The sequence below is a fragment of the Xenopus laevis genome, chromosome 5L (assembly GCF_017654675.1).
Source record: "Xenopus laevis strain J_2021 chromosome 5L, Xenopus_laevis_v10.1, whole genome shotgun sequence".
Classification (NCBI taxonomy): Eukaryota; Metazoa; Chordata; class Amphibia; order Anura; family Pipidae; genus Xenopus; species Xenopus laevis.
In genome coordinates this window covers 93,518,439-93,533,029 of record NC_054379.1, presented here as the reverse complement: position 1 = coordinate 93,533,029, position 14,591 = coordinate 93,518,439, and the positions used below count along the sequence as shown (strand labels likewise).

The following is a 14,591-nucleotide window of genomic DNA, read 5'->3' as shown; positions in this document are numbered from 1 at the left end:
ATGAATAGGTACCACTAGTCCTTTACCCCAATAGTAGAAGAGGAGTCGATGGCGGAGCTCTCCCCACTCCTTCCTTTCTCCCTCGTCCACCGCGGCTATCGCGGGATCTCGGGTAACTTTCAACCGAGTACTTGAATGCATACAAGAAGATATCCTCTGGCAGTGCAGGTGGACATATCCACGGGAGGCGGTAGGATTTAATATCAATAAGCGGCTTTATTTAAACATAGTGGTATATAAAGAGTGGGAAGAACTAACGCGTTTCGTGCCCCAAACACTGGGCACTTCCTCAGAGTAAAGGGGAGGTGCCCAGTGTTTGGGGCACGAAACGCGTTAGTTCTTCGCACTCCCACTCTTTATATACTACTGTATGTTTAAATAAAGCCGCTTATTGATATTAAATCCTACCGCCTCCCGTGGATATGTCCACCTGCGCTGCCAGCGGATATCTTCTTGTATACCACTGGTCCTTTACTTGAATTGAAGGTTTATTAAATGGAAAACTATACTTTCTTGGTACACTGGAAAAGATGAGGCAATAGATGTAGAACAGTGACAGGCAGATGCAATGATACCAGAACTCTGCCAAATAGGATGGAAGTATAGTGAAATGGATTCCCATGGAAGCCTCTTAAGGATAAGCAAATATCCAGACTCCATTTCCAGCTGTGGTCTCTAGAAATTGGAGGGGGGGGGGGAAATACTGTAAAATCAGGATGTTAAAGTAACTTATTCTTCCAGTACATATTCACTTCCAGTACATTTCACTGTAGTAAAAGGCATCATGTGTGACTACTCAAAAGTTGCAGTTTTTGCAACTTTCTGCGACTTTTCCCATACTTTTTCAGTTCAGATTTCTTCATAAATTTAATGACATTCATGGTTTTAGAAAATGTGATTTTAGTCTGGTTTCCAAAACCTCTAAAACCATGAAAATGAGTGTTGATAAATGTTCTCCTTCTCCGGGCCTTTGTAATATGAAGCTATTTGTGACTCATACCCCAAAAAGAATGTGGTTTTAATAAGGGAGTAGTGGTAAAATTACCACCTCTCCAGACTATAGGTTGTCCTATTTAAATGTTGGGGTTGATGGTATATTCTCGTGCCCTCTCCCTATTTATTACATCCATCTTATATTTGCTAGAATTGGATGCACTATAACTGTTCTATGCCTATGACGGTCAAACACATTTGAACATAAACGTTTGACAAATTTTACTTTCTGTAGTTCTACCTTTCTTGATTTTTAATTGTTTGAAAAATATTTGCTTATTTTTCTAGTGATATTTGGTGAGGATGTTGCTTTTGGAGGTGTGTTTCGATGTACAGTTGGACTTCGAGATAAATACGGTAAGAATGTAAAAGCCCAAACCTTTCTTTTGTGTGCTTGAGAAAAATGTTTAAAATTATAATTTTAATACAGGTCCCCCTTAACCACTTTCTTTTCTGTGTAAGCTGTATATTTAATGTATATACAATTCTGATGAAGAATGCAGCAGACTAGGTTGGAGCTTTATAAATGCTTAAGTATAGTAAGGTGATTCTACATAGAACTGACCAGTTACAGACTGTCTAAGTTTACTTGGAAGTCCGCTTGATGTTGGCTCTAGTGATTCATACTTTCTGCTAGCCTATGAAATCACCTAGGACAGATTACTTCTATTTAGAAATATGTGTTTTCATATATCCTTTTGGGTTTATTTTGGTTTCTGAGAGTTTGGGTTTATTTTGGTTTCTGAGAGCTGCATCTTTAAACTGCCAATACAAGGCTCAATTCAGTTAACTGAATACACGAATATTACCCAATATCCCAGAAATAATTCAAAATAGAAAATGAATATAAATTGCAAAAGTGCTCAGAGGACTACTCTGAGAAAGTTACATCAATTCTTTCTTGAATATAGATCCCCTTTTAAATGTTAGCATTAAACAAACCACAGTACATGTATACAAATATAATGGCCAATTCAAGATGAGGATCAGGATTAGATGTGTCTTCCAAAGGTCTGTTTTATGGATGTTTACAGTTATGGCACTGCACAGATATGCATGAGCTCATTCAACAAGTAACGGCTTGATACAACTAAAACTTTTGCCAGTCTCAATATCTTATTCTGAGCTGATTTTTGCCTTTTTTCCTGTACCACTAATTATAGGGAATCCTCCAGTTATCATATTATTATATGTTTTCTTGTTCTTAGTCCGGTCTGGTGTTGACATAAATTCATAGTTCCAACTGGAAACCTGCACCACTACGTTTTGACTGTGCCATTGAAATTTGATTAACTGCATGTTTAGATTAATTTTAAGATACATAGACTTTATTATTTATTTATTTTTTTTTTTTTGTTAGCTCATTTTAGCTTTAAGGGTTACTACTATGAAAATTGTAACTTAATGTTTGTTTCATTTAGCTGACACAAACTTTATGAATATAGTTGAAGAAAAATTCTGTACAGTTTTGGAACAGATATACTCTTCACCGTTTGCCTCTCCTCAGTCTGACTCTTTGTGTAGCAATACATAATTAGTTGCTGCTCCCTTTGCCTAGATGATGTATTAGGTCTGTGGCATAGTAAATGGTTTTTCTCTCATCTATGTAGAAATGTAAGCGGAGAAAAGGCCAATCTGCGAGCGCAATGTGTGAGATTGATATTCTATGTGGAAATCTTTTGTTTCTGTACTGCCTTTTCTTCTCAGGCATAAAGTGCCTGGTGTACCACTGGTCATAGAGCCAGCTTTTATTTATTTTTTATATGAATCTGCATTTAGAGAGACAAATTGCTAGGAGGGGAATAGAGAAATGTAATCTGATTTCATAAACTGTACACAAATTGTAAATAAGTCTAGCATGTTTCTTCTTTTCACAAAACTTTTGTTACATTTTAATTTTAACAATGGTATAGTATAGTTTATGTAGTTTAGACCCTGTTCAACACAAGTTCATTGTTAAGGGCTTGCACTGAATATACCGCTTGCCTTCTCACAGTGTTTTTTATTATATATATATATATATATATATATATATATATATTATTATTTTATTTATTTTTTTAGCTACATGGGGAAACTGAAGCTACTCCACATTTGGTCCATGTGAGGTAGATAATTAGATGCACAGATAAACAGTAGTCTGTTATGCAGGAAGATTATATTTGCACTGGAAATCTAATAATCTATATCTTATCACAATGACCAAGTGTGGAGAAGCTTCAGATTCCTCTTTTTTCCATGTGTAGCTAAAGAAATCATTAAAACTGCATTATCTGGGATTAGGCAAGGACCAAAGATGGAGTAGCTTCAATTTCCCAGTTTAAGTCTTTAGTAAAATTAGATAATCCTTTTGGGTTCTTTCCAGTATTCCTTTTTTAAATACAATTTATTTACTACAATTTTATTACATCTGAGGTGGTAGAACTATTCCTTCACTAACAGTAGACCTCACACTCTGTTCCTCTGTCTGCCTGGCCTGAGGGCGGATTTACTGGTGCCACCACCCCTCACTTAACGTTGGACACTTCTGCACAGGTCGAGAGATAGCTGCACGCTAGTGCATAATTGTGATCTCTGCAGTAGAAGAGCCAAAATTCAAATTTAAAATCAGAATTTTGGCTGTAAAAGTTACCAGGGGTGGCCTTTTGCTGACCCTCTTAGTTTAAACTTGTCAGCAGCACCCCTGCTCACACACTGGTTTGTGTGGGCACCCTTATACTGTATTGGCAGAATCTTAAAGGCTACAGTTGTAGAATCAATTTGCACTGTATTATAGATAATTATAGTTGTATACATATAATGCTGACATTCTGCAATGGTTTTACAGTCTGAGCCCTATGAAGTCTATTAACCTCCCTGTAGTTTTGTGGGTGGATCTCTTTCAATCGTACCCCCCTCCCCCAGAATATACTGTAAACCATGCATACCATGCATTCCTGACTATATTTACTAAGACCAACTTTCAAAGGAAACCAAGCTGTAGTGGATGTTTATGAATCTGTTTTATGCTAAGCCCCAAACTAAAATGTGCTCTTCAAGACTTTAAACACTGGATTATCTTAATTTGGAAAGTATACATTGTTAGTCTGCCTCTTAGCAAGCATATTGAAATTGGCATGCAAATTGTGTTCAAATCCTTTTCCTAACACAAAAACATTTCAAGTTTATCCACGAGACATAAACTTACAAGCACATTTAGTCCCTAATGTAACAGTGTATTAGATCTGTGTTCACATGAGAATCTTCTGAAACTCGAAATTGTTTTTGTGTTATAATTTCAGTATATCACCAGGTGGCAGGCAAACCCAAAATATTGCCTCTGACCAGGAAAAACATTTTTTTTTTTTAAAGTTTCTTACAATGTAAATAACTATTGTATCTATTGCCTTGTACTCCTCGAGTTTTAAAATAAATTTGTATAAGTAATGGATATTCAATTATTTCCATGAATACATTATCCATCTTCCCGTGAAAACAACCACCTCCTTTTATTTTGCAACTTGTCAAAAAAAGGTTTATTTCCATTTTTGTATATATTTCAGGTTCTTATTGCGTGCCTACCTAAAAATGGTATAGTGATTGCAGTAGCTGCTCGTTTTATGCCAGTACTCCTAAAATTAATACAAAGCTTGATTAAAACTCAGTTTATTACATGGGAATACCTGGCAGTCAGACAGCAATGTGGTTAATTGTATTAAATTTTTTTTTTTTATACAGTATGATAAATAGGCCCTAACTAATTCAAGTGCAAAGTAAATACAATAATACCCGTTGTAGTTGTTTGTTCCCAGGTTTTATTGTGGTGCTCAGGACACAAGGATCAAATGTTTCCGGACAATAGTATACCCTACCTCAAGTTTAACTCGCCATAGAGATCCCAACCACTTCAATACCATACAGTGTGGTGGCACCTAGTGAAGTATCAACATATTAAAAGACCACATACAGTATGTACAATGAACATAAAATCCAGTTTTCATCAAGTCCAAAGTATTCTCTTCAAGTCCAAATGTGTATCCTGCATATAATAGCTAGTACATTTATATCCCAAAAGTGTATAAAAGTAAAACTTTCAATTCTAACTGAAGTCCTTGAGGTGTCAAATTTACAGTAGTTCTCTTACTATCAGTAGAGCTATGCAGGGGGTTATGTAATAAAAGGCACTAAATTTGCCCATGGACAGTAACCCGTAGCAACCAATCGGCAGGTAGAATTTACTGGTCACGTGTTAAAATGCAAATCTCTTTGTTGCTATGGGTTTCTGCTCCTGGGCAAACTTGGCTCATTAAATTACACATGGGTGAAAATGTTATATCTTTCATCTGTATTCTTCTTCACTGTAAAATAGAAATAAAGTTAGTTTATACATGTAGTTGTTAACCTCAACCTCCAACACCAACCAATGCAATTGTGAGTATTTACATTCTGCCCAATGAGAACTAATAGTTGTTTGCTTTGTTTTAACATTGCATATTGCACTTCTATGTTCATTAAATTTCAGACAGATCATTCCGGTTTTGCTGACATAAGCAAGTCTATATGGAGAGTACATTACATTTTTGGACTGCAGTCTCGGCTGGGGGGCCCAGGGCCCACCCGCTGCAGCTAAAACCACCCCCTTCTGGGCCCCCTTGTACGTGTGCGAGGCAGGTAGGGAGCAGCAGCAATGGAAGCGGGTCAAGGCCGACATGGCCCGTCGGGTTTTTCCCATTGTACCATACAGGCATGTATAATAAATACCCTGATAATTTGATCTGTGTAAGTTTAAAAATAAAAAATGAACCAAAGCCCTGAAATGTTGTGTTGCTTCTACTTCAGGTTTTTTTTTTTTTTTTACTTTAAAATTTAAAAGAACAAATAATTGTGCTGTTCTATACTGGAGAAGACTCCTCATTTAAACTAATATCTGAAAAGGGATGGCTTCATATAAAAATGTCTAAACCTAGGGTCCGAGCATCCCAAAATAATTTGTGCTATAAAATGAAACAATAGCAATTGCTTTATTAGATTACAAGTAGCTGTTTGTTACAGGTATTCCATATACTATGACTTAATACATATTTATAGTTCTTAATCATGGCTATAACTGTCTGCACTTCTTTTGTATTTGTGTGGAAATCAGAAATGTTAGGTTAGAACACTGTATCTATATAGAATGATAAAATCCCTACAAATCATCTCTAATCTAGAAACTTTTTATTCGGCAAGCTATTTTCTCTGCAGGTTAGGAGGCCCCAGCAATTTACTGTATCAACATAAGCAGGTTAATTGAAATTGACAGCACTACACAGTCTTCTTCTATTGATGACGCAGATGCTTTCATGTATCCTGGCCTCGTGTATTCACCTGTAGTCAAGAGCCAGCTTCAAGAATGTATGCATGCTGGATTTCAGCTGTTCTTTTGACGCAGGCATGAAGGCCGTCTAATGTAGAAGCTTAAATCTTGTTCAACATGCAGATGAAACCGTATTAAAGTTCTGGGAGCTCTAGACCTCTTGTTGTGCCTGTTATGAACTGAGGCTGAAGGATATTCCACTAAATTTAGAATGTATTAATCTGTTTTTATCATTATTGTGTTCTTGTCGAGTACTGATATTTTTAATAGTTTGAACAAGATATAGGGTTATAGTTTGTTCTATGCCAACTGAGTTTAATTTATCTGCAATTTTTGATATAGTAATAAAGGATTACTAAAACATTTTATTTTGTTGCAATGTATTGTCCTTTCAGAATTACATCTATTATGCTGTACTACTCTTTCTGTATCTGCAGCTTCTGTATATTTCCCATTCATGGATGACAAGTTTTAAGCATAAGGGAAGCTGCTTAACTTCTGAGTATAGTTCTCTGGATCTATTATGTGTCCTTCAACTTTGCTTTCATGTTCTGATCTGATTGGTTCCCTAAACCGACGACCCTTGTCAACCCCAGATTGCCGCTGTCAAAGTTGATTCTACAGAAAGTATGTTTGGTATACAGTGAAATTTCAACATTCTATAGAATTTGTACAAAAATATATTCTTTGCTGGGTTACTTTAGTGTTAGGGGGCTTTGAGACACAAAAGGTTGACAGTGGGTTTGTTATGGTGAAGTCACTACTGCCAAATGTATCCAAACACTCACTGCAGAGTTGCAAATTGTCTCTGGAAGCAATGTCAGCACAACTATTTAAAGCGAGACTGATGTTTTTATGGGTAATCGGAGGCAAACAAATCTAACATCACCATGTGCAAAGCCAAGTGTTGGCTGGAGTGGTGTAAGTCGTTGCCATTGGATTCTGCAGTGATTAATTGCATTTCATCTGTCACTTTAAAGCTGGCCATAGATGTGCAGACCATGTGTGGGCTCAAAATAATCATCCATGTTCGTACCACAGGTTAATTTTGTATAATCCATTGGTGGCTGTCACTACCATTTCCGGGACATAACTTTCGTATTATGCAGTCTGTCAATTAATGGCCAGCACATAATCAGATTTATTTTTCCTGCTTAATCCTACAAATCTTTAAGTGAGAGGTTGACACCTTACCATGTGTGTTTTTTTTTTTTTTTAAATTTTATTTTTTATGTCTAAAGTTATTGTTTACATTTCCATAAAAGGTTTATCATGTCCCTGACCTAGTGCTTCTTGTCCACAGTAAGCCAACCCAAAACTTTTCTTGGCACACTTTTTAGAATAGAATCATAATCCACAGGGTGCTTACTTGCTGCAGTCAGACAAACCTGGGAACTCTTCACTGAATTAGGTGGAAGCACTGCATTGTGAAAAATGATTCATGAAATCTGGTAATACCACAAGGAAATGTCTTCCCATACACAGGTCCTTAGTGCCCTTTGGTAAATTAAAGGGTACTGGGAATTTCTCTTAATGGCAGTGCCTCCACCTAGTTGGATCCAGGGTTACACATACGAGTTGCCCCACTAGGAACAAATAATTAACCATACCATTGCAGTAACAAATAAAGCTTTATATAACTAGGAAGGTGCAGAGAACCATACAATAACATATCAATAACCCCTGCCCTGGGGAACCCGTGTGGTAGTCGAATCCTGGCACAGTCCTTACTAGGCAAAGTCTACCACTCCACTCCTGGTGGATAAAGAGCATCAGTCACTTTTCTGCAAGAGCTCTTAACTTTCCCCAGGCAGCGCTACCTGCCCAAATGCCTCTCCTGTTGGACAGAGATAGTTGCTCCCACGTAGCGGGCACACAGGCAACACCTGTCTTTACACCGGGGACACATGCTGGAGCCTTTCAATACCCTCCCTTAGACAGACTCACCGGGCTCACATAGAGCTGGTAAATGCTCAAGCCAAATGCATGAAGCTTGCTTTAATCTTCAGGGTACAGCTCCCAACATTATCTGTAGTGCAAGCACAAAAAACCCTTATAGTTTAATTCATCCACAGGCAGCTCCTGTCACAGTCTCTCCACTGCCTCCGAGCTCTAGACCCTCCTGGTCGAACTTACAAGGCTTTTGGGGTCCTGTATCCCAAGTCCTCCATGGGCCCCTCAATTCCATAGGCCCCAACATCTTGGCTACAGTCCCTGCACTCCCGACTGGAGTGAAACCAGGAAGTAGACTGACCTTGAGCACATGGCAGCTCAGCTATTTGAAGAAACGGCTCAACAGTGGCACCTTCTGGCCAAATCTGGCAGGGCACACTGCACAAAGACAAAGTACTCACTTTCCCTCCTTTATCCAATTAAGGCACAACACTTCACTGGCCATAGCAGGGGATTTCCAACCACGTGGAAGTTTTCAGACTATAGGGGAACTTAACCCTATTGACCCCTACATTATATAAAGTGTTTGTTTATTTTGCAGTAGTTCCTCTTTGTTATTTTAGTTGGTAAATGTGTAGTTGAAAAACTGGCAGTTGCTTTCATGTGATGCCATGGACATAAGGGATATACAAACGAATCCAAAAAAAGTCCAGATAAAATGTGTCAATCTCTTAACTATTGTATAGATTTTTAGTTACCGTTGGGTACTTATCTCCCATAGACTTTATTTTAATAAAATAATTCAATATTTTAAAACCTATTTCCGTTTTCTCTGTGATAGTAAAACTTTATCTTGTTGGGTTTTATATTTATTAGCAGACTCTAAAGGAAATAAGTCTTTTTAATATCAACTGTGTTTTTATTTGAAAATCTAAAACTACAAATTGCATCAATATAAATTCTCTTATAGCAATGTTCTTTACTTTGTTCATTTGTATTTTTGGAGGACTGTCTTATTAGTGAGGAAAAAATAACATTTCCATGGGATGACTACCGTAGGGAACACCGACCTATTTGTATAAGCGCTATACTTCTGAAGTGATAAAATATTTTCATTTCCTATTGTAAGGAATCTGTAACACTCTGAAAGGTGTTTTGAGGGACATTATATTTGTTTTATTTCAATTATTTATAAGAATCTTGTTTTTCTCCAAAAAATATTTTTGAAAAACATGAGGATTTTGTAAAAGTCTGATGCCTTAACAACAAAAACAGCAAGCAATAATTAGGGATGCACCAAATCCAGGATACATAGTAAGTAAGTAAGTAAGTAACATAGTAAGTAAGTAAGGTTGAAAAAAGACACATGTCCATCGAGTTCAACTTTTTTTTTATTTTTTCTATTTTTCATTAGCTACCTATCTGCCAGTTGATCCAGAGGAAGGCAAAAAACCCATCTGAAGCCTCTCCAATTTGCCTTAGAGGGGGAAAAATTCCTTCCTGACTCCAAAATGGCAATCGGACTAGTCCCTGGATCAACTTGGACTATGAGCTATTTCCCATAACCCCGTATTCCTTTACTTGCTAAAAAGCTATCCAACCCCTTCTTAAAGCTATCTAATGTATCAGCCTGTACAACTGATTCAGGGAGAGAATTCCACATCTTCACAGCTCTCACTGTGAAAAACCCCTTCCGAATATTTAGGCGGAACCTCTTTTCTTCTAATCGGAATGGGTGACCTCGTGTCAGATGGAAAGACCTACTGGTAAATAAAGCATTAGAGAGATTATTATATGATCCCCTTATATATTTATACAGAGTTATCATATCGCCCCTTAAGCGCCTCTTCTCCAGCGTGAACATCCCCAATTTGGCCAGTCTTTCCTCATAGCTAAGATTTTCAATACCTTTTACCAGCTTAGTTGCCCTTCTCTGTACCCTCTCTAATACAATAATGTCCTGTTTGAGTGATGGAGACCAAAACTGTACGGCATATTCTAGATGGGGCCTTACCAGTGCTCTATACAGTGGAAGAATGACCCCCTCCTCCCTTGACTCTATGCCCCTTTTAATACAGCTCAAGACCTTATTTGCCCTTGATGCTGCCGACTGGCATTGCTTGCTACAGCCAAGTTTATCATCTACAAGGACTCCAAGGTCCTTTTCCATAATGGATTTGCCTAGTGCAGTCCCATTAAGGGTATAAGTGGCTTGGATATTTTTACATCCCAGGTGCATGACTTTACATTTATCAACATTGAATCTCATTTGCCACTTAGCTGCCCAGATTGCCAGTTTGTCAAGATCCTGTTGCAAGGATGCCACATCCTGGATGGAATTAATTGGGCTGGATAATTTTGTGTCATCTGCAAACACTGATACATTACTTACAACACCCTCCCCTAAGTCATTAATGAACAAGTTAAATAAAAGTGGACCCAATACTGAGCCCTGAGGGACCCCACTAAGAACCTTACTCCAAGTAGAGAATGTCCCATTAACAACCACCCTCTGTACCCGATCCTGTAGCCAGTTTCCTATCCACGTGCAATCGCCTTCATTAAGCCCAACAGACCTTAGTTTAGAAAGCAGTCGTTTGTGGGGCACGGTATCAAACGCTTTGGCAAAATCCAAATAGATCACATCTACTGCCCCCCGACTGTCCAGCATCTTACTTGCCACATCATAAAATGCAATCAAATTTGTCTGACATGACCTATCCTTCATAAAGCCATGCTGATTGTTGCTCATAATGCCATTCATTAGGACAAAATTTTGAATGTGATCCCTTAACAAGCCTTCAAATAATTTGCCTACCACAGATGTCAAGTTTACTGGCCTATAATTGCCAGGCTGAGATCGTAATCCCTTTTTAAATATTGGAATAACATCAGCTTTTCTCCAATCCATAGGCACCATACCAGATGACAGTGAATCTGAGAAAATCAGAAATAAGGGCTGGTCTAAAACTGAACTAAGCTCTCTTAGAACCCGGGGGTGTATGCCATCAGGCCCTGGAGCCTTGTTTACATTAATTTGTATTAAAGCTTTTTGAATCATATCCTGAGTCAGCCATGGACTAGATTGAGCTGAACCATTTGTGCAGTTAAGTGAGCCTGTGAACCCAGACTCCTCTATTGTATACACTGAAGAAAAGAACTGATTTAACACATTTGCCTTATCTGTATCTGTTACAACCATACTGGTACCGTTATTTAATGGAGCAACACTCTCAACCTGCATCTTTTTACTATTAATATATTTAAAAAACTTTTTAGGGTTAGTTTTCACCTCCACCGCAATTAATTCTTCATTTCTTTTCTTAGCCTTCCGGATTGCTGATTTACAACATTTATTACAGTGTTTATATTCATTAAATGCAGCTTCTGTCCCTACAGATTTGTAGTTTTCTCTTCTTTCCCATTAACTTCTTTACTTCTGTATTAAGCCACACAGGATGATTCTTAGAGCTTCTGCGTTTAGTCCTTAAGGGAATAAATTGAGAACAGCAATGATTTAATATAATTTTAAAGGACAACCATTTCTGTTCTGTGTTTTTAGCTGAAAACCTAATGCCCCAATCAATGCTCTGTAGAGCAGCCCTCAAGGCACTAAAATTAGCTTTTCCAAAATTCATGGTTTTTGTTGCCCCAGTATATTTTTGTTTTTTGCACCAGACATTAAAAGATATAACATTATGGTCACTATTACCCAGGGGTTCAATGACTTGCACATTTGCTATAAGTTCTGGGTCATTTGAGATCACTAAATCAAGAATAGCATTTTTTCTGGTTGGCTCCTCAACAACCTGTGCTAAAAAATTGTCGTGCAATAAGTTTATAAACTTGTTCCCATTAACTGATCTAGCAGTACCGTTGCTCCAGTCAATATCTGGGTAATTAAAATCCCCCATTATCATTACTTTACCTAAACTAGCAGCCTTTTCTATTTGCATTAGGAGCTTTGTCTCTTCCTCCTCACTTACATTAGGGGGTCTATAGCATACTCCTACGATTAATTTGCTGGATTCTTTACAATTGGTGAAGAACTCCACCCATACGACTTCTGCCCCCTCATTTTCTAACATAACCTCCTCCTTTATATGAGCTTTTAAATCCTGCCTAACATACAGACATACCCCTCCTCTTTTTCTATTGCCTCTGTCCCTCCGAAACAAAGTATAGCCACTGATATTTACTGCCCAGTCATGCGACTCATTCAGCCATGTTTCAGCCACACCAATCACATCATATTTTCCTTCCAACACCAGCAGCTCCAGCTCTCCCATTTTACCAGTCAGACTTCTTGCATTTGTAAACATACATTTAATACTGGTACCATGTTGAACATATGACATGTGGTCCTCCCTATCCTTAACAGTATCCCCAGCCAAATCTCCTCCCCCATTTTCCCTTTCTTTGCCACTCATCTAACCTGTCTTCCACTGAATCTTTTACTGAACCCTCCCCCCACACCTAGTTTAAAATCTCCTCCAACCCTCTAGCCATCTTCTCTCCCAAAACAGCTGCCCCATCATCATTGAGGTGCAGCCCATCCCTAGCAAAGAGCCTGTAGCCAACTGAAAAATCAGCCCAGTTCTCCAAAAACCCAAAACCCTCCTCCCTACACCAATCTTTCAGCCACGCATTAATCTCCCTACGCTCCCGCTGTCTACTTAGTGTTGTTCGTGGCTCAGGTAATATCTCTGAGAAAATTACCTTGGAAGTCCTCGTCCTCAGCTTTGCACCTAGTTTTTTAAAATCATTTTTGAGGACTTCAACACCTCCCCTAACTTTGTCATTGGTACCTATGTGTACCAAGACCGCTGGGTCTTCCCCAGCCCCTCCCAATAATCTGTCCACTCGTTCCACCACATGCCGAACCCTAGCACCAGGCAAGCAGCAGACTGTTCGGCATGTAGGGGCCTTGCGACAGATTACCCTATCCACCTTTCTAATAATTGAATCCCCTATAACTAGAACCTGCCTTTCCTTCCTTGCACTCCCCCCACCACCCGTATTAGAGCCAGGGTGCTCCGAGAGTCAGCCTGCTCCATACACGCCAGTTCGGAGTTTTCCTCCCCAGCATCTTCAGCCAAAACGGCGAATTTGCTGTTTTGGACAAACTGTGGACCAGCCCCCCTACTCTTCTGTCCCCTACTTCCCCTCTTGACTGTCACAAACCGTCCTCCCTCATTAGCCTCCACTGCCCCTTCTCCTCCCCCCACTCCACTAGCCCCTGCCAGTGGTTGCTCTGCGAGCCTCCTGTCATTCCCCTCGTTTGCCGATGCTCTCAGTGCTGCAAGTTCACCCCTTAGAGTCTGCAGCTCAGATTCCAAGATGAAAACCCACCGACATCTCTCACATGTAAATAATGCATGGAACTGCTGCTCCAACATCACATACATGTGACAAGACACACACTAAGTAATACCAGTGTACGGTACGATACGGTTCGGGATTCGGTCTTTTTCAGCAGGATTTGGCCAAATCTTCTGCATGGCTGAACCGAATCCAAATCCTAATTTCCATGTGCAAATTAGGGACGGGGAGGGAAATCGCATGACTTTTTTTTTCTCACAAAACAATGAAGTAAAAAATGTTTTCCCCTTAATACCGCTAATTTGCATTTGCAAATTAGGATTTGGGTTCGGTATTTGACAGAATCTTTCATGAATGATTGGGGGGTCCGGCCGAATCCAAAATAGTGGATTTGGTGCATCCCTAGCAATAATATTTCACATGTTTTAAATTTTAGTTGTGTAATAATGATGGGAATTATATTGAAATCATGTAGACAATTTCTGGATCTTGTATTAAGTTTTGTAACTGATAAAATGGCAACACAATCTTTTTTTGCCTTGATTAGCACATTTGTAATTTATGATACGTTTTCTTTCACAGGCAGTACATGTATATACTATTCCTACATATTTTTTTTTATATTTTTTTGAAAAACTCTCAAGTATAGCTCCCGTATTCATGGCTAGTTCTTCCCAAAAAATACTTAAAATGTCAGGTTTAATTAGTTTATCTGAATTTTTTTTAAACTTATTTTTTAATCCAAAAGCATATACACTTTTCAACATTAATACAGTGGGAGAACCAAAGAGACCGTGACACCTGTATTTTGGGTTCTATGCCAAATGGACCCAACAGTCAAATATTATCTATTTTAGCAATACAAATTGTTTGGAAAATGTATATGCTAATTTGGTCTCTAGCAAAGTGGTAGTGGTACTACTAATTCATGTGTAAATTAAGCTATCAAACTAAAGTGCTGGGCATTCTTTTTAAATGTTTTCTTTGTTGTCTAATTCCAATGAGTTATTTGAAATGGGCTATTCAATTATCAAATAAAGAAAATCAG

General features: G+C 38.4%; 1 protein-coding gene across 1 annotated transcript in view; it reads left to right on the top strand.

Moving 5' to 3' along the window:
* Positions 1–14,591, top strand: part of bckdhb.L (branched chain keto acid dehydrogenase E1, beta polypeptide L homeolog) — an 88,847-nt gene that overhangs the window by 8,459 nt on the left and 65,797 nt on the right. Inside the window, exon 3 of the mRNA XM_018240605.2 lies at positions 1,282–1,350. Coding sequence (XP_018096094.1) covers positions 1,282–1,350 — 69 coding nt within the window. The remainder of the gene's footprint in view (positions 1–1,281; positions 1,351–14,591) is intronic.